Source organism: Emydura macquarii, unplaced genomic scaffold (assembly GCF_026122565.2).
Source record: "Emydura macquarii macquarii isolate MOO-44397 ecotype Brisbane River unplaced genomic scaffold, CSIRO-AGI_Emac_v2 contig_18, whole genome shotgun sequence".
Classification (NCBI taxonomy): Eukaryota; Metazoa; Chordata; order Testudines; family Chelidae; genus Emydura; species Emydura macquarii.
Window position 1 is genome coordinate 9,327,085 of NW_027130155.1, and position 19,193 is coordinate 9,346,277.

Here is a 19,193-nt window from a genome sequence, read left to right on the forward strand (position 1 = left end):
CCAAATTGCTCTCTATGATGACAACAGGGCAGTCATTATTTATCGCTCGGCCAGTCTTCGTGCTATCCGCCAATTTTATCAGCAGTGATTTTATATTTACTTCCAAATCATTGACCAAAATGCTGACTAGCACCAGGCTTTGTACTGATCTCTGCAGAACCCCACTAGATCCCCGCCTGCCATTTGATGATGATTCCTCACTGACAACTATTTTTTGCGCTTCCAGTTAGCCAGCTCTTATTCTATTTAAGGTGGGCTGTGCTGATATTGTATAGTGCTAATTTTTAATCAGTGTCATGTGGTACCACATCAAATACCTTACATAAGTATATTGCATTTACTTAGTTGCTTTCATCAACTAAACTTACAATCGCCTCAAAGAATTACATCAGGTCCGTTTGATAAGAATCATGTTTATGAGAATGATATTCTTACTCTTTAATTCTTCATCAATTGAATCCCCTCAGCTTATCCATTATTTTGGAGATAACTGAGACCATACAGTAGAACCTCAGTTACGAACTGACCAATCAACCAGACACATTTGGAATTGGAAGTACGTAATGAGGCAGCAGCAGAGACAAAAAAAAAAAAAAGACAGTTTTAAATGTAAACCACTAAAAAAAATAAAGGGAAAGTTTTAAAAAAAAGATTTGACAAGGTAAGGAAACTGTTTCTGTGCTTGTTTCATTTAAATTACGAGGTTAAAGGCAGCACTTTTCTTCTGCATAGTAAAGTTTCAAAGCTATATTAACTCAATGTGCAGTTGTAAACTTTTGAGTAAAACAACCATAATATTTTGTTCAGTGTTACAATCTCCATTCCCGAGGTATTCATAACTCTGAGGTTCTACTGTACTTAGAATTGTGATTTATTCATGGTAGCAGCCACAGCGTGATATGAACTTTCCAGAGAAGACAATGTGATCAATTCCCTTTAGTAAGGAATATTTTTATGGTTGTTAAAATACACTTAATTTTCCAGACCATTTCTTACCTTTAGGCTATTCTGACGTTTGACTTTGCCAGTTGAAGTATGAGAGCAGATCCATTTACTAAGGCTGTTGAAGAGATAGCAGATAGTCTTGGGAGATGGAATGACATTGAAAGGTGGAGGTAGTGTGCATTTGTCATCAAAGTAGCTAAGCCAAAGCTTGGCACGAGCAAACTTCCATTCTTTGTCTTCATGATTCTAAAATACCAGAAATATTAAGATAACATTGTTAAAATGATACATAGCAAGAGAGTCTGGAAAAAAACTGTTAGAAGAGTTTGTGTTAGTAACTTTACATGGTTTATATTTTCTAGTACCATAAACATTAACAATGAATAAATTCTCCAATATATGCTATGGCATAAAAAATAAAGTCAACTACTAGTATGTATACCTTACATGTTAAATGCACTTTAAAGAAATATCTAAAATAACCAAAAGTTCGATGCCCTGACAAAAATTGATTCTAGACTCAGCTGCCATTAGTCTTAATCTTCAGTTCCCACATGCCTGCACCTTTAAAATTCTTAACACTACAATATGTTCCCTGTTTTAATTGTATTAAACTAAACAAGCCAAACATTCTTGTCTGATCTTTGCCCTTCAGACAATGACCCTGCAAATACTTATGCATGTGAACTCTATGAAACTACTCACATGCATAAAGTTACTCAGGTGCGTGTTTTCACAATCAGGCATTAGACTAGGATCCTCAGTGTAAAGACTAACTTTGTCTTGTACAACACCAAGAACACTGCTGACACTTTAAATTAATTATTGTTATTTTAAGTCACTTACTGCTATCAGCTGAAAGCTTTTATGAAGCATTGCCACTAAGAGCTTGGTAAGGACAATCACAACCACTACGTTGTAGGTACCAACAATAACAGCGCCCACAAAAGACTGCAATTCTTCACCGTACCTAAATCTGGTGACAAAGATTGCTACATGTGCTAGGGAGAATATGTACCAGAACAGAGCAAAGCAGGTGCCAATAAACCTATAAAAACAAAATAATATCTGGTTAGACCACATATTAAAAAAAGAGCCACACAAGTGTAAAAGCAATCAACATGTGAATTCAATTATTCAGTCTGAAATGTTAGCCTCATTCAATTATTACTAATTAAGGGCCAGACAGATACTGTTATTTATGTTGAATAGTTCTTTACACCACAAGCAGTCCCAGTGAAGTCAGCAGGGCTACTTGTAGAGTAAGGTGCTATAGATCAGTGGTTCTCAACCAGGGGTATGCATATCCTTGGGGGTACACAGAGGTCTTGCAGGGGGTACTCAACTCATCAAATCAGTTTCTTAACTCGGGGGTTGCGGGACAGTTGGGGGGGGGAGGGGGTCGCAAGTGCAGAGCTGGTGTTAACGGTGGCAAGCAGTGCAATTACCCAGGGCCCCATGCCACAGTGGGTCCCGCAAAGCTAAATTATATGCTTCAGCCCTGGGTGGCACTGCCACCTGGGGCTTCAGCTTTAGACAACGCTCACAAGTGAAAAACAGACTCAAGTATCATAATGGAATATTTATATTCCAATTCATTTATTTTATAATTATATGGTAAAAATGCAAGTTTTCAGTAACAGTGTGCAGTCACACTTTTGTGATTTTAAGTCTGATTTTGTAAGCTAGTAGTTTTTAAGTGAGGTGAAACTTGGGGTACACAAGACAAATCTGACTCCTGAAACAGGTACAGTAGTCTGGAAAGGTTGAGAACCACTGCTATAGATTGTCAGTAAGGGTATCACACTCTGGCCCTAACTGATGATATATTAGAGCAATTTTTTGCATTTCAAATCATTACATTTAAAATAGTAGTTTCCCCTTAAAAAGGGGGGGGGGGCAGACAATACCTAGACATAACGTTGGCTTGATCCAATGCCCAATAGAGTGACTAAAGCCCTTACTGACTTCTATTGAACTTTGGAGCAGGCCCTATATGAGTAAGCAAGAGCGAGAAGGCTCCATATTTAAAAACAACTGGTCAACGTAACAACATGAGACACTATCACTGAAGAAATTCTAGTTCCCCAAAAGAGACAGTTACCAAGTCATTGAACTTTATAATCTCAGTGGAAATGCACGAAACATTTTCAATCTGCAGATCACTGAGTTTATAAACCATACAGTAGTATACCTTCACAGCAACTTAATTTTAACTTCATGCCTAGCTGCTGTGGAGACATTTCACAATATGTTAAAATACAATGGACCTCAAATTTCTAATCGCTACAGTTTAAATCTAAACAGCTATAGTTTAGAAAAAACAAACATTTTGAGTCTTTATAGTTCATCTTGAAGTTGTTAATTTAGAAAGGAACATATGCATCAACCTACAGCGTGCAAACTTTCTGATTATTAGAATTCTTTATGAAAAAACTGTTATTGTGCATACATTTCCAAATTTGCTATCTCTGTCATTCTAAAATTTAATAAATACCAAAGCACTCCCATCTATATTATTATTTTAACAACCTTCAAAAATTTTAAAGAAATCTTTAGCTTACTGAAATGGAAGAAAGTATCTGTAAACTGAAACTTTTCTGTTTCTTCTTTTGCAATTTTGTACTTAAAAGGATAAAAACCAATTGTAGTAGGCAGTATGATAAATTAGCATAGTAGCTTTTCATTACATGATATCCAAATACTAATCCAATTTAAAAGGAAAACGGAGGCTAGGATTAAGGCACACTGTCAGAGAAGTATAACAAAGCTTGTGTAACAACAGCACTTCTTTGCTGAAATTGGTGCTATTAATTCCTCAGTTCATATGCACCAAATCTATTTACAAATTTTAAAAGTATACCTACCCCCTAAATAAATAAATAAAAGCTTACAAAGCTAGGTCTTGTAGGCAAATTTTATCCCAGTACTAGTTTTTAATATCACAGAAAATGAAATTTCATAATGGATTGTTGGGAGATCACAATACTCCCAAGACGACTGCACTATAACAACAGTGTGCTAGCACTATTATATACTACAGGTGGGGGTGCCCACATTAAATACTTTTTATTACAAATGTGGACAGGAGAAAACAGTTCCTTAATTGTGTTGGGGAACAGCATTTTAGCCTCCTAGGCTTTGTCTACACCAGTGGTTCCCAACCTGTGGCCCAGGGACCAAAAGGGGCCCATGGGGGCTTTCAAAATGGCCCACGACTCCCCTTCTGCTGGAGCCGCTGCCTAAGGACCCAGGTGGAGCAGGTTGCAATGAGGCTAAAAGACTGGTGCAGACTCTTTGCTGCAGCCAAGGGGATGGGAGATCAGCGCTCCCACTCCCGACTGTAGCAGGAGCACAGCAAAGTGCTCTGCCTGGGTCCCTAGGTGCTGGGTCCCTCCTGAAGCCAGAACGAGGGGAGCACAGACTTCCATCCCCCTGGCTGCAGAAGGGAGCCACTGTCTAGGGACACAGGTGGAGCGCATGGGGTTTCCCTGCTGCAGCCAGGGGGACAGGAGATCAGTGAGGAGGCAGCCTCTTCGCTGAACTCCTTACATCTGACTGCAGTGGGGGGACCCTGCTACTAGAGACTTGTGGCCTTTCACGGCTGTAAAAATGACATCTGTGGCCCTCGAGCCAAAAAAGGTTGGGAACCACTGGTCTACACTGTGGTTTTTGTGAAATTCAAACCATCCATGTAGTACTGGTGAATCACCACCAGTGCTAGCAACTGTACGAGTACTAGTATAGACTTTCTACTTTTGTTTCTACCAATATGTTTCTGTCATTGCTTAGAGACCAGTCTATACATCAATGTTCAGTTGATACCATTGGTGGAGCTGCAAACGTGGTGAATCCAGATAATAATTTTTCAGTGCACATACACCCTTCAGGTAAATATCCTGCAGAGTGAGCGTAAATGTCCTGCAGTAGATATTTTTATTAATATTCTACAACTCACGAATGGAATGTGTCATTGCTTTGCTGTTCACAGAAGATCCCTGCACAGTCCTTCTCTTCATTTACAGAAAATCCTTTGTCATACAGTTGGGTCAATCCAATTGTGAATGAAAACAAAACAAGAAGGAACATCCCTAGGAATTTTCCAAAGTCTTGCAACATCTGCCCCATTGAAATCTGTGGAACAAATTACCAATTTCCATTAACAAGGAAATATTAATCACTTTTATCAGTATTCCTCCACTCAGTCCTACCAGAAAAAATGTTGTGAACACTAAGTTTTTTAGTTTAATGTCAATATCATTGTATCAGAATTCAGGATTGTAGCCAAGAAGACACAGCATCAAGTATATTTAGGATACAGAGGTGAAATGTAAGTATTACTTAATGTTGTAACACCTGGCCTACAGGCCTCAGGCTTGTAAGATATTAAGCTTAGCCAAACAAGACATCAGACCTAAAAATAGGCTGACTCAAGTCACTATAGGAGGAGTGACCCTAAGTCACAAGATGAAACAGTCACAGGAACAGATGTGTTAAATTGCTAATATTTAGAAAATATACATTGTAATGTACCAGATGAAGCTGCTTAGAGTATTTTGGGGATTTCTGCAGACATAGAGTGTCAGTAAGTTATCTGGGTGCCCGAGTAATGAACATGTTAATAACTATAAGGGGAACTAAGAAGGTTAACCTATGAAAAGTGGAGCATCCCAAAAGTAGTGGGTTGTAGAAGTTCAAATAAGGAAAAGGGGTTGAAACCTATGTATGAACCCCAGTGCGTGTCAGCGTATCACATTATAAAAGCTGTATGCTGTCCTGCGTGCCTTGGGAGATGCTAAGATGACACCCACTGGCAATGATGGTGATGATGAGGAAGATGATGACTGATGTGTCAGGGTTCCCCAGCAAGAGATGTAAGTGATGCCAGTCACAGAGTTAAATGCTTTGCAACTGCTATCCTGATGTATTTCAGTGTCTGTGGGACTGTTTATCTACTTCGTGAGTTCTTTAATAGAGGGGCTTGTGATAAACTGCAGCTGTTTCTATGTGCTCCATTGGTCTCTCTCATTCTAATGAGATTGGTAATAATCCTTCTGATGCTGTAGCCAGTCATGAGACTGAACCCTTATTGACCACTGTGGTCTAAGAAAAAAAAAATCAATAATCAATACACCAATCAATAAATTAGGCTACAGCAGTAGTTCTCAACCTGCAGCCTGCTTGTGGTACAATCAGCACACAGCTGCAGTCCACGTGACATCCTCAGGGCCATACAGGTAGTATTGGATGCAGCTCACAACAGGTTGAGAACTGCTGGGCTACAGGATAATTAATGTGTTACAAAAAATGTAAAAAAAAAAAAAACTGTTACATACCTTTTTGTAACTGTTGTTCTTCGAGATGTGTTGCTCATGTTGATTCCAAGTAGGTGTGCGTGTGCCGCATGCACAGTCGTTGGAAGGTTTTTCCCCTACTGGTACCCATCGGGTCAATGCAGGTACCCCCTGGAGTTGCACCTCCATGGCACCGTGTACAAGGCCCTGCCAACCCACCACCTCTTTGGTTTCTTCTTGCTGGCTGCCTCCAATACAGGGGAAGGTGGGTGGCTCTTGGAATGGACATGAGCAACACATCTCAAAGAACAACAGTTACTAGAAGGTAGGTAACCGTTTTTCTTCTTCAAGTGCTTGCTCATGTCAGTTCCAAGTAGGTGACTCCCAAGCTGACCATAGGAGGAGGAGTTGGAGCTCACGTTCCTTGTGCAGCTAGGGAGCCCATCTATCAGAGACGATCAAGTGGGAATGCCTATAGTAAGACCCCTGGGCCTGGTGGTATGCCCACGGGGTCCAGAAGGGCCATTCAGCAGGCATCTGCCACTGTGCTGGCGAAGGTCCCATTAGGAGGGCCTGCCTATTCTCCTTGTAGCGATGCCACTCGAACGGTGCTGACTATGCTTTGAGGTGTATGACTCCACCTCTGAGTCCAATGACACTGAGCATGGGGACCACAGTGATGCCAAGTGAGATCACCTTCTTGGCACTGCTTTCCAGGGTTGTGACCAGTGCTGCATCATGGCAGGTTTGCCTCTAGATGGCACCGCACTTTGCTGCGGTGCCAGAGGTCTTGATTACAGCACCCTCTCCATTCTGGGTGGAGACTGCTGTGCCATCATGGCAATTAGGTCCCTAGCCGCCTCAAAAGTGTCGGGGGTGGAAGGGAGGTCCAACTCTTCCACCTGACTCTCCCCTATGGGTGAGTCCACTGACACGGGACTTGATGGAACCCTCCATGGATTCAAAGTCAACGGTGCTGCCTCCAGTGGGGTAAGTGCTGGGTACCCCGGTCCAGGACACATACTTTTATTGCTGCCCTTTGCAGCTGCCTTCACTGTGGACCAACACCCTCTATCAGTCTTTTTGAGCCTCCTGTGAGCCACCGGAGAGTGAGAACGGTGCCAGTTCATCTTTGGTGCCACGGAATGCTGCCACTGGGATTCTCTTGGTGCTGAGTCCTTCTTCGGCGCTGTAGATTCTCTAATAGAGGTTGGTACACACTGCATTGAGGTACTGGGTGCCGGGTCAAGTGGCCTGGGGCCAGTTGGGGACGGAGAGCTGCCTCCATGAGATGTTTGAAGTCTAATGTTCCTCTCCTTCTTAGTGCTAGGACAGAATCCCCTGAAAATCTTACAGTAAATCAGTCTGGTGGAATTCACCCAGGTACTTCAGGCAGGATTTGTAGGGGTTGCCCTTGGGCATAGGTTTATAGCAGTTCCCACATGGTCTGAATCCTTGGGACCGAGGCATGCCCCGGTTCCCGCAGAGAAACATAGTGGGGGGGAACCCTCAAAGAAAACTTTAGCTAACTAACTAACAACTAATTCTACTCTATTTACAGGAACCACAGTAGAAGACCACTGGGGAAAACGCTTGCAGAAGCAAGAGAAGACAGAAGCTCCAACGACTGTCGCCAGCAATAAGAAGGAACTGAAGAGGTGGCAGGTCTGCAGGCCCCTATATTCAGCACCATGGAGGTATGACTTCAAGGGGTGCCTGCACCAACCGAACAGGTACTGCTAGGAGAAAGACCTTCCGACGACTGTGCACACGGTGCACACACACACACACACACACACCTACTTGGAACTGACATGAGCAAGCACTCAAAGAAGAACGAGTGGTTTAACTAAACTAGCTAAGTTGATTTCTGAAAAACAACTGAAGTTGTTGTAAAAAAAGCAAAATAAAATCTTTAAGAAAAATTTTCAAATATCAACAAGCAAGTTACTGCCTTTCAATAAACTGTAAATCACTAACTTACTTAAAGACCCTGCACTGATTTAATGCAGAGGACAATTAAATGCAAATAAGCAACAAAACATCAGAGTGCGCTGCATATGAACAATAATGCCAACCCCAATTTATCAACTTCCTTTTAGAAGTAGGTGGAGCACCTACTGAAACCACCAAAACTGTTGGTAGCATAATTCAGTGCTGACCACAAAGTACCATACCTGTACCCATTTGTGGACTACACTACTTACTCCATAAAAAACCCAAACATACAACTAATGTAGATTTATGTCTCTAAGTTGCCAATTTAAGTGCACTTAAGATAAAAGTCTGCAATAGTTTAAATAAACAAGTTAAATTGGTACATTTTTCCAGTATAGATAAAGCATAAACATATTATTCAGTCTATATAAAATGTGTGACATTTAAACAAAAATACAGTATAAGTTGTTTCCCACATCCTGACCGCCATATATATCCACAGACAACAGACAACACTCAGATATCCACCACAAACTCATTGCTAAACTTATCCATTTCATCCTCACCCATAACAATTTTACATTGAACACTTTATTCAAACCATGGGAACAGCCATGAGTACTATGATGGCTCCCTCCCCCCATATGCCAACCTCTTCATCGGCTACCTTAAGGAAGAATTTCTGGACAACTGCACCATGAAACCAATGATATACCAGAGACACATTGATGATATTTTCATTCCTTGGACAAACAACCTAAACTCCTCCAGGACCTCAACAAGCACCACCCGTCCATTAAACTCTCTAAAACAGCCCGGCACCAGCATCAAACTTCCTAGACACCACAATCAGCTGCAACAGTAGAATCCCACAGACAACTATATATAAGAAACCCATGAATCACCACACTTACCTTCACAGATCCAGTAACCACTCCAAACACACCAAGAAATCTGTTACCTACAGCCAGGTGCTCAGATACCACAGAATATGCCCCAAGGAGAAAGTCAGGGATACAACATTTAACACACTTCAAACCGCCTTCACCAAACAAGGACATTCCACCAGAGAAGCAGACTGCATCATGGAATGATCTACCCAAATACCCTGACAGAACCTTCTTCCAGAAATAAAACCCAGTCTGACTGCACACCCCTAATTGTCACCTACCATCCCGCACTGGAACTCATATGGGGCATCATTAAACAATTACAACCCATACTCAGTTATGAGCACTGAAAGAAATACTGAAAGAAATCATTTGTGAGCCTCTTCTTGCCTTCAAACAACCCCCCAGCCTCATCAACAGAAGCAAGCTCCAGACCGGGATCCACCAACTCAAGGAGGCACCACACCCTGCCATAACAAATGCAAAATCTGCGGACAATGATTGCTACAAACGATTAAGGTTAAGATTTTGTCATGATTATTTTTAGTAAAAATCAGGGAGAGGTCACGGGCAATAAACAAAAATTCATGGAAGCAGTGACCTCTTCCTAACTTTTACTAAAAAAAACTATCTATGACAAAATGGGGCTGACTGGGAGTGGGGGATGAGCAGAGTGGGGAAGGGTCCCTCCTGCTGCCTGCAGAGGCTGGGGGCCAGAGCTGGAAGCTCTGGGTCTGCGGGCCCCCACAGCCCTATGGAGCCTGTGGCTCCCACCACCCACAGCAGTGGATTAGAGTTCTGGGGGTTCTTAGCCGCCTGCGGCAGCACTGAGCTCCAGGGACCATCCTATCTCCCACGGTGCCTGGGAACCCCAGGTCCCCACCAGCTGCCCGTAGCTCCTGGGAGCTACAGAGGCCACAGGCAGCAGCTGGAAACTCCAGGGTTCCCCCGCTGTTTGCTGTAGCTTGGAGCTCTGGGTCCCTCCTTTCCCCCACCCACGGGCACAGGGAGCCGCCGGGCCTCCCACTGGCTAACAGTTCTTGCCACTCCCCCAACCCTAGCTGAAGCAGAAAAAGTCATGGAAGTCGCAGGAAGTCTCAGATTCTATGACTTCTATGACCTCCATGACATCATCTTATCCTTAGCAATGATCAATACCCTCCACAACAGTGGTCTGTAGCATGTTTCAGGGGATTTGTGGGTCCCAGTGCCCTGCAGAGCAGAAACCCCGAGCCCATGGGTGGAGTTGGGGGAAACACAGGGAGACACTTCCCCCTCAGTTGCAGTACTTTAACCAAAGTGGGGCAGTTCCCCGTCCTCCCCCTCGCACACACGTCCCCTGCTCCTCCTTTTCCCACACGAGGCCCTGCCCCCTGGCCAGGTCAGAGGCAGGAAGTTGGAGCCAGGTAGTGCGGGGTGGCTGCTGCTCTGGCCATGGAGCAGGCAGCCATACCACACACCGGGCTGAGGCTGAACACAGCTGGTAGGAGCTGCCCAGGAGGGGGGACCTGGCTCGTGGGCTGGCAGAGCCCTTGGGGGCAGCGACCGCAAGGGGGACTACCTCCCCCTCCCAGCCCCTAGCTATCACCTGCCTGCACCCTGAGTAGTTTTCACTTTCTGAGATAAGCCCCCTGCTTTGAGTTATAATTTTTGTTGTGCTCCCCATCTCAGACAGGCTGGATGGCCTGCTAAGGTGAGTCAGAGGGTGGAGGTGGTGCTCCCTCCCTGGGTCCTGCTGTGTGGAACTGGCCCATGTTCTGCCAGGCCCTGCCCCCTCCAAATAGAAGTCAAACTATGTCTATGACTTAGGGCCCCCTGCCTGGCAACCAGATCCCCTCCTCCCCACCCAGGTCCTAGAGATTTTACAGCATGTTGGAATGGCCACAAAGAAACAGGCTGAGAACCCATGCTCCACCACACACCTTTCAAGAACCATGGGTCCTACACGTGCCTATCACAACATGAGGTGTACTTCATTCAGTGCACTAAGTGCTCCAACAGCAGCTGTGGGGGTGAAATCAGATAATCCTTACACTCTCAAATGAACTCTCACAGAAAAATGATAAAAGACGAAAACAACACATCATCCATGGGTGAACACTTTTCACAAAAGAGGTCACCATATCTGGCCTCTCAGTCTTCGTCCTCAAAAGAAACCTGCACAAAATCTTCAAAAGACAAGCCTAGGACCTTAAATTCATAACTCTGTTAGACACTACAATTAATGGTTTTAATAAGCAATAATTCCAATGTCTTTATTATAACCATCTGTAACCTACTAACTCCCCTTTTTGTCCTATGACTGAAGGGGTGTTAACGGTCCATTTCACCTTTAATGATCCCTCGGAATGTGTGTTAACTACTTAAGCTAAACAATCTGCTTGTATTTAGCTGTGACATGGAGTAACTTTCCCAGATCTGAAGAAGACCTCTGTGTAGCATAAAAGCTTCTCTCTCTCACCAACAGAAATTGGTCCAATAAAAGATATATCACTTCACCCACCCTGTCTCTCTAATATCCTGGGACCAAAATAGCTACAACACCGCAGAAAGGCAGACAGACATAAGGACCATCATTGTGCTGTACTGTGGGTCTACTGTGCTCTAAAGAAAGTGATTTTAGTTTTACTATCATTCAGCTTTCTTGTTTTGGGGGCATATGATTGACAGAGAGGGAGGGAGAGATTAGGATTAACTGTTATTTTAAATGGTGTCTGTATCTTTGGACTATATGAAAAGGAAGGGATCTCTGCACCACGCTGTGATCTAGGGCCTTGTCTACACTAGAAAAATAAATCAAAATATCTTATAATTACATCGGTGACAGCGTCCTCACCAGGAGCACTTCCACCAACCTAAGGGGCAGGGTGGGGAACTGAGAGACCCATTTATAGGCTCCCGGGCTCCCTGTGGGTTGGCCCCCCTACTCCCTAGCTCGCAGCCAGGAGCAGGCTCCAGCCACGTGAGGTCTTCTCCTCTCCCTGGTTCTCAGCTGGGAGCCAGGTTTGCAACAATCCACGGCTTGCTTAGTCCCATCTCGCAGCCAGGAGCTAGGAACCAGCCATCCCGGGCTTGCAGCAGCCAGGGTTTCTCGCCCAGCTTCCTGCCAGGAGCAGGAACCAGCCGCCCAGGCTTTCTTGTCAATTTAACCACTTCAGCAGTGTCAAGGACAGTCCCTCCACCACAGTAAGAGGACGCAGTGTCTACAGTGACACTGCATCACCCTAGCTATGCCAACAAAAGCCCTATACCTCTCGTCGAGGTGATTTTATTTTTTTGAAAAAACAGGGCAGTTTTGTCAGTGGGGGTGTGATTGCAGTGTGTACACCAGCACTCTTTTGTTGACAAAAGCTGACTTTTTCTGACAAAACTCTCTAGTGTAGATCAGGCCGAGGACAGAGGGTATGTACACACTGACGGCGGCAAATTCGCTGCATTCAGATCGATTTTTCCGGTTCGACTGAGCGGCAGTGAAGACACGATCAATCAATCCGGAAGTCGATCTAATAAAACCATCTCCCCAAAAAGCATAGCACTGTGTCGAGGGAAATGCATTTCCCGTCGGTGCAATGCAATGGAGACGGCGCATGAAAGGGAAGTTACAAAGTTGATGGGAGTTAAGTAAGCTACTCTGCGTAGCTTGCATAACTCCCGTTGACTGCTGCCAAATTTTGCTGGCAATGTAGACCAGGCCAGAGAGTATGAGCTGTCAGATTTAGGACCTAAGTCTGTGTTCATCATCATATTTTCTTAATGTCATAATTTCCATCCTTTCAACATAAGTTATAAAACCCAGCAAAATAAAATCTTGCCCCCAAAAGAAGAAAGCTGTGGGGAAGTTTAAAAAGGCACTTTCTTCAGAGCACAGTGGACCAGGCAGCCAGTACACACACCAGATATCTGTTACTCTTGCTCTATATCTTTCCAAGTGTTTATAATTTGCAGACACTTGAAAGCTGAAAATGTTAGCATACAAAACCAAATTTTGTAGAAAGCTATGTTTAATATATCTAGTATTAATAAACTTATAATTGATTTTTTTCTTAAAATAGGTTTTACAGGCCAACATGTAAAACATTTCAGTACTTAGAGATATTTTTAACAACCAAGAGAACACAGTAGCTTCCCTTCATTTTCACTGTTGGGGTGCCACACCATGTTTAATTACTACCATTTGAACTTGTGACCTACTTTCAGAAAATACTGTAAGAGTTGTTGCTCAAGTTGTACTGGTCAACAGTAACAACATAAGATTCAGTGTGTAACTGAATGGGGTGACTGTTGACTATTTTTATTTACTTGGAATTTTGACTTCACTACATAGCTGCCTAATAAAAAATATATAAGATGCAGTACATAAACAAACAGGTATGTTAAACAGCAAACCTCTTTAAAATATAAGAGAGACTTTAATGTTCAATGTATTTTACTATAAACATAACACTTACTTTAACATCAATATGTTACGTAGCTGCCTGAAAGTATGCAAATGCTTTTTTCAGAAACAAACAACTAAAAAGAAACAAGTGGCAAAGTGACTGAGATACAGAACCATAGCTAGAAAGACACAGATGTTTGGGAAGACAATAGAAAGAGGCATTGCCAATGAGAATGTTAACATTAATCAGCTACAAAACACACAAATATTCTTTCCTGAATAACTTCTACCTTGAATTTTTTTTAAAATACAACATGTGACATTTCTATTACTTTTCCTTTTCAGAGCACAATTCAGGGGCTGTATATTATTACGTAGCCAAAATAAATCTGTTGAAAGAATGTTAGATTGCAAAGACAAGCACTCTAAAGTTAGGAAATGAGATATTTATAATTGCTCACTCAATCTTAATTTTGCCCCTCACCCCACCTCGTGTCCATCCTGTATCCTGAAAGAGGTAGGTACCTATGGAAAAAATAGTATATGATCGTGCAATTCAAGACTACATCACAATGCATATACACAAGATCAAGTCTAGCATTTTCTCTGGCAGCAATATTATTTACCTGAAGTGGTCCTAGGATAGAGCTGGTTGTATACATGAAAAAGAGTCGAAGATAACTAAGAACATTAGCAAAAGCAAAGAGACCTTCTGCCACCAGGGTAGGATGGAATGCATCCCAGTCCTTCCTATCAGCAAAATCATGGAACTAGAGTTTCAAAAGAAAAAGTTAAACTTACTTACATTATTAAAAACATCCAGGATCTATCACAAGTGTAATTCACAGGTATTCTACAATAAACAATGAGTTTGCCTTCAGATAATGTATTCTATGTAGCTAAAACAAGACTTTATATACATAAAAGCCAGCGTGGTTAGTAGTTCGGGCACTGAACTGGGAGTAAGGTGACTTCAGTTCGATCCAAGGCTCTGCCACTTACCTATATGGTGTGACCTTAGGCACGTCACTTCATGTCTTGGTGCCTGTTTTCCCTCCTACTCTGTCTTGTCTATTTAGATGGTAAACTCTTTGAAATAGGGAGCCTCACTACGTGCATGAACAGCACCTACCACACTTGTCCCAGGTATAAGCACTACTGTAATACAAATAACGATAATAAAAGTAAAAAAAAAAAAATTACTGTGAAACACAGAACCAACCAACCAGCTTATGTAATGATGATAGACTTGCAGGTTTAAACCAATTCTGTAAGGGGAGAGGGACTTAAGGATAAGGGGGTTCCTCCAGAATGATGGATGTCTACATACACTTCTACCCTTCTACCCTTCACACATCTGGTATCTGCCAGCCTCCAGAAGTCACACTTGAGAAATCATAAGCAGTAAGAAAAAGATCCAAAGAAAGGGGAACAAATAATTTTGGCCTTTATTATTTAATGGCAGGCCATAAGATTGTGGTATGGCAGAAAGCTTCATCTGCAGATAGAAGCATGTCTAGCCCAAATGATAGCAATCCAGCCCAGGATTCCTTATACTGAAAGATGAAGGAATGCACCAGTGATCAAACAGATGCCCTGCAGATTTCTTTATGCTCAGTTTCTTTCTGTCCAAGATGTGGAGAGTGCTCTAATTGAATGAGCTTTTATGTCTCGTGGAGGAATTTTGCCAGAAGAGAAGCAAGTCTGTCTAATGGCCAATTTGATTTATCTGGAAGGTTTCTTTTATGACAGCCAACCCAGAGGTAACAGCACATAGATTTATTTCCAAACCCATGATCTTCCTAGATAATACTTTAAAAAAAAAAAAAAAAAAAAAAAAAAAAAATCACACTAAGGACCTCAAAAGCAACGAAGAGTTTTGTGAGAGGTTTAGGTTTTAGTAAAAAAGGATGATAATGCAGAATACTGCTACATCTCAAAAAATAGAATTTCTGGTGCCAGTTTCTGAACTATTTAACTGAGAGAATTGAATAAATGGTTGTTCGGTAACTTTGTTACCTAGTTCACCATTTCTAACTGAGGAAATAACCAGGAGAAACAAAACTAAGGTCACTGATTCTTTGAAACTAAGCAAAAAAGAACAGCCCAAATTATCTTATACATGACAGAACAAGCTCATCCAGTGGAGAGATCTGAATTTCACTTTTAATTACTGTCCATTGGCCAGGGGTATAACTTTAGGATTAACTATTCCGCTCAATCCACAGCAAAATTCCCAATAAAATATTTCCAGAAAATTCAAGGGTAGAATAAGACTTTAGTGTAGTAACTGAACTGTTTATTATTTGTTCAGTATCTGATTGTCACCTTCAGCACTCCATGGGACAGTGTGTCAATTTTAAGAACATCGCTATCTCTGCCTTTTGCTTCCCAGCCTTCTGCTTCATCCTTTTAGTTTCCTTTCTTTTCTGTCTTTGTCTCACTCTCCTGTGTTCCCTCTGCATTTCTTTCTCTGTAGCAATTCTCATTTGAGAGCCTCATGGGCTTCACTCAAACTTCCCTTTTCCATTATGTCTATCTAAGGTACTGCCTTGTAATAGGGCATTAGTATCTGAGCACCTCTCAAACTAATATTTTTATCCTCAACACCCCTGTAGTACAGAAGTGCTATTATCCCATTTTAAAGTTGAGGAACCAAGACATGGAGAAACTAAGGGCATGTATACAAATACAGCGCTGTAGCTGCATCGTCTGGCAAAGACGCGCTATGCCATCAGCATAATAAAACTACCTCTGCGAGCAGCAGAAGCTCTTCCACTGACATAACGTTGTCCACACCAGCGCTTATGTCAGTGTAATGTATGTCACTCAGGGAGTTGTTTATTCAGACCCTTAAGCGACAAATTCTGTCCACATAAGCTGTAGGGTAGACATACTCTTAGTGACTTGGCCAAGTACACACAGACAGTCTGTAGCACAGCAGGAACTGAACCCAGATCTCCCAAGTCCCAGGCTAGCGACCTAAACACTAGACCACACGACCTTTCCCTAAAACAATTCCATCCTCTAAACAACTAATCAATAATAACATTGTTAAAGCTGATGTTACAATGTTGTCACTGGGCTTTATACTAACCACCCCTGTAGAAAACAAGGGTTGAAAAGACTGGTGAATCTGTATGGACAAGTAGTTTCTAGATGGGAATTCCTGTTGAAAAGCCTCCCACAATTAACAGACTGAAATATCAGAGGAAAAGGTTACAGAAATATTGCTGTATTTAGCAAATAAGAAACTGATTCTCATATTACTTATCAGAGGACCTAGCTCTGACTTAGATTTTACTTTTTTTTTTTTGCAACTCCTCAGAAAGGGCCCAAGCTGTTTGTGACTATAGTCTCAATGTACCAATGACTACTGTCTGTTTCTTTACTGTTTCTTCATCAGAAGAGGATGAAGGTACCAAGTATTATATGAGGATTTACATTCCTATAAGCTTTTTCTTCCCCAGTAGGGTTTAGGAAGAATGATCATAGTTTAAGAAGAATGATCATGGGAAATCAGACGAAGAGCTTCTATGTTTAGTCGATCTCAACTCTACATAAACCTTGACATATCTGTAGGAAAACCGGGTTCTTTGAAAATCATCCCATACTAAATAATACTCAGTCATTCAAGGTTAAGTGAGAAAGGTTTAGATAATCTGAAGAACTCAGTCCCCTGCTGGGTTGACACAAGATCCTACATGGCACTTCATTAGAAGGATGAGGCCAAGTGGCAAGGAAAGTCTTTCTGAAGGAACATATGATGCAAGGCTGAAAACAGTGCTCTCGTAAAAACTCCTGTGCAACTGGCGCGTGTGGAGTTCGAGGTCAGTTCTCTGGGTTACTGCAGAGAGACGAGCATTCCCCTATTAGTGTAAAACCTACTTGTTGTGTCCATTAGCCCTCTTGTGAAGTCAGCTTACCCATGCCGCTAAGGAGATGTGAACTATCTTATAAAGTCCTAAATATATGATGAGGTGTTCTCTATCAGCAGCTCTCAAACTGTACTGGTTCATATATGTGTGTGTAAATATATATATATATATATAGCAGTTCATACAAAAATACTATGTTAATACATTTCAATTGCAAAGTCAAACACTAAAAAGTTAGGAAATGCCAGAATTAAGGTAAATTCAGCCTCCTTGTGCATGTACATTAGAATACAATCTAATTACATGACAACATACTATTTTTTCCCACAGGATCCCAGCTTATATAGTGCCCAGAATAGACAATGCTCAGGGAATGAGGAAGCTGTTCAATACTTTTTATTTGCATCATTCAATTAGTGGCCCCTGCCTTATTTACTGCACACCATTCAAGCCTGCAATGAATACAGAATTCATTTCTCAATGTGTTCTCATCACAAAGTGCCTCACAAACATTTTAAAGTGGGTGCACAACTGGTTGGAAAATCATAGGTAGAAAGCAGACATCAGTGGTTCACAGTCAAGTTGGAAGGGCAGAACGAGTGGGGTCAAACAGGAATCTATCCTGGCACCAAACCCAGTCAATATCTTCATAAATGATTTGGATAATGGCATAGAGTACATTTATAAAGTCTGCAGATGATACCACACTGGGAGGGATTGCAAGTGCTTTGGAGGACAGGATTAGAATTCAAAACAATCTTGACAAACCACAGAAACATTCCAAAAGAAATAGGATAAGATTCAATGTGGACAAATGCAAAGCACTACACTTAGAAAGGAATGATCAATTGCACAAATACAAAATGGGAAATGACTGCCTTGGAAGGAGTACTGCAGAAAAGAATCTAGGGTTATAGTGGATCGTAAATTAAATCTGAGTCAACAATGTAATACTGCTGACAAAAATGGGAACATAATTCTGGGATGTATTGGCAGGAGTGTTGTTAGCAAGACACAAGAAGTAATTCTTCCACTCTACTTAGTCCTGATAAGGCCTCAACTGGAGTACAGTGTCCAGTTCTGGGCAGCACACTTTGGGAAAGATGTGGACAAATTGCAGAAAGACCAGAGAAGAGCAATAAAAAAAATTATTACAGATCTAGAAAACATGGCCTTTGAGGAAAGATTGAAAAAATTGGTTTGTTTAGCATGGGTAAGAGAAGATTGAGGGGAATATGACAACAGTCTTCAAGTATGTAAAAGCCTGTTATAAAAGGAGGTTGATAAATTGTTCTCCTTAACAACCGAGGACAGGACAAGAAGCAATGGGCTTAAATTGCAGCAAGGGAAATTAAGGTTAGACATTAGGAAAAACTTCCTAAAATGTAAGAGTAGTTAAGCACTGGAACAATTAGTTAGGGAGGTTGTGGAATCTCTGTTATTGGAGGTTTTAAAAAATTGGTTTTTAAAAAATCACCTGTCAGAGATGGTCTAGATAATATTTAGTCCTGCCTCAGCCCAGGGGACTAGACTAGATGATTTACTGAGGTCCCTTCCACATTTTTATGGGGAGTTTCTTTCCAATGCAAGTTAACAGTGCATTATTATCCCCATTTTACACATGAAGAAAGACAGATTTGCCTCAGGCCATGAAGAGGCAGAGCGAAGATTAGAATTCAGGACCCCATAAATCCCAACCCTATGCTTGTTCCTCCAGACCTCACTGCCAGCGGATTGAGCATCCACAGCTCTCACTGATTTCAATTATGAATGTTCAGCACTTCTAGAAGCCAGGCCCCAGATGTTGCAAGCTTACCACACCGAAAATGAGGAACATAGCATTAGAGGCCACCTGCCAGAAATTTGATTT

General features: G+C 41.9%; 1 protein-coding gene across 4 annotated transcripts in view; it reads right to left on the bottom strand.

Annotated features, from left to right (window-relative positions):
* TRPC1 (transient receptor potential cation channel subfamily C member 1) overlaps positions 1-19,193 on the bottom strand; it is a 50,693-nt gene that overhangs the window by 2,116 nt on the left and 29,384 nt on the right. For 2 of the 4 annotated variants that reach the window (XM_067557097.1, XM_067557340.1), the window contains 4 exons: positions 14,072-14,215; positions 4,904-5,079; positions 1,792-1,993; positions 997-1,191 (listed from right to left, as the gene is read on the bottom strand). In XM_067557097.1, coding sequence (XP_067413198.1) covers positions 997-1,191; positions 1,792-1,993; positions 4,904-5,079; positions 14,072-14,215 — 717 coding nt within the window. The remainder of the gene's footprint in view (positions 1-996; positions 1,192-1,791; positions 1,994-4,903; positions 5,080-14,071; positions 14,216-19,193) is intronic. The other 2 variants (XM_067557264.1, XM_067557184.1) reach the window with 2 other exon arrangements.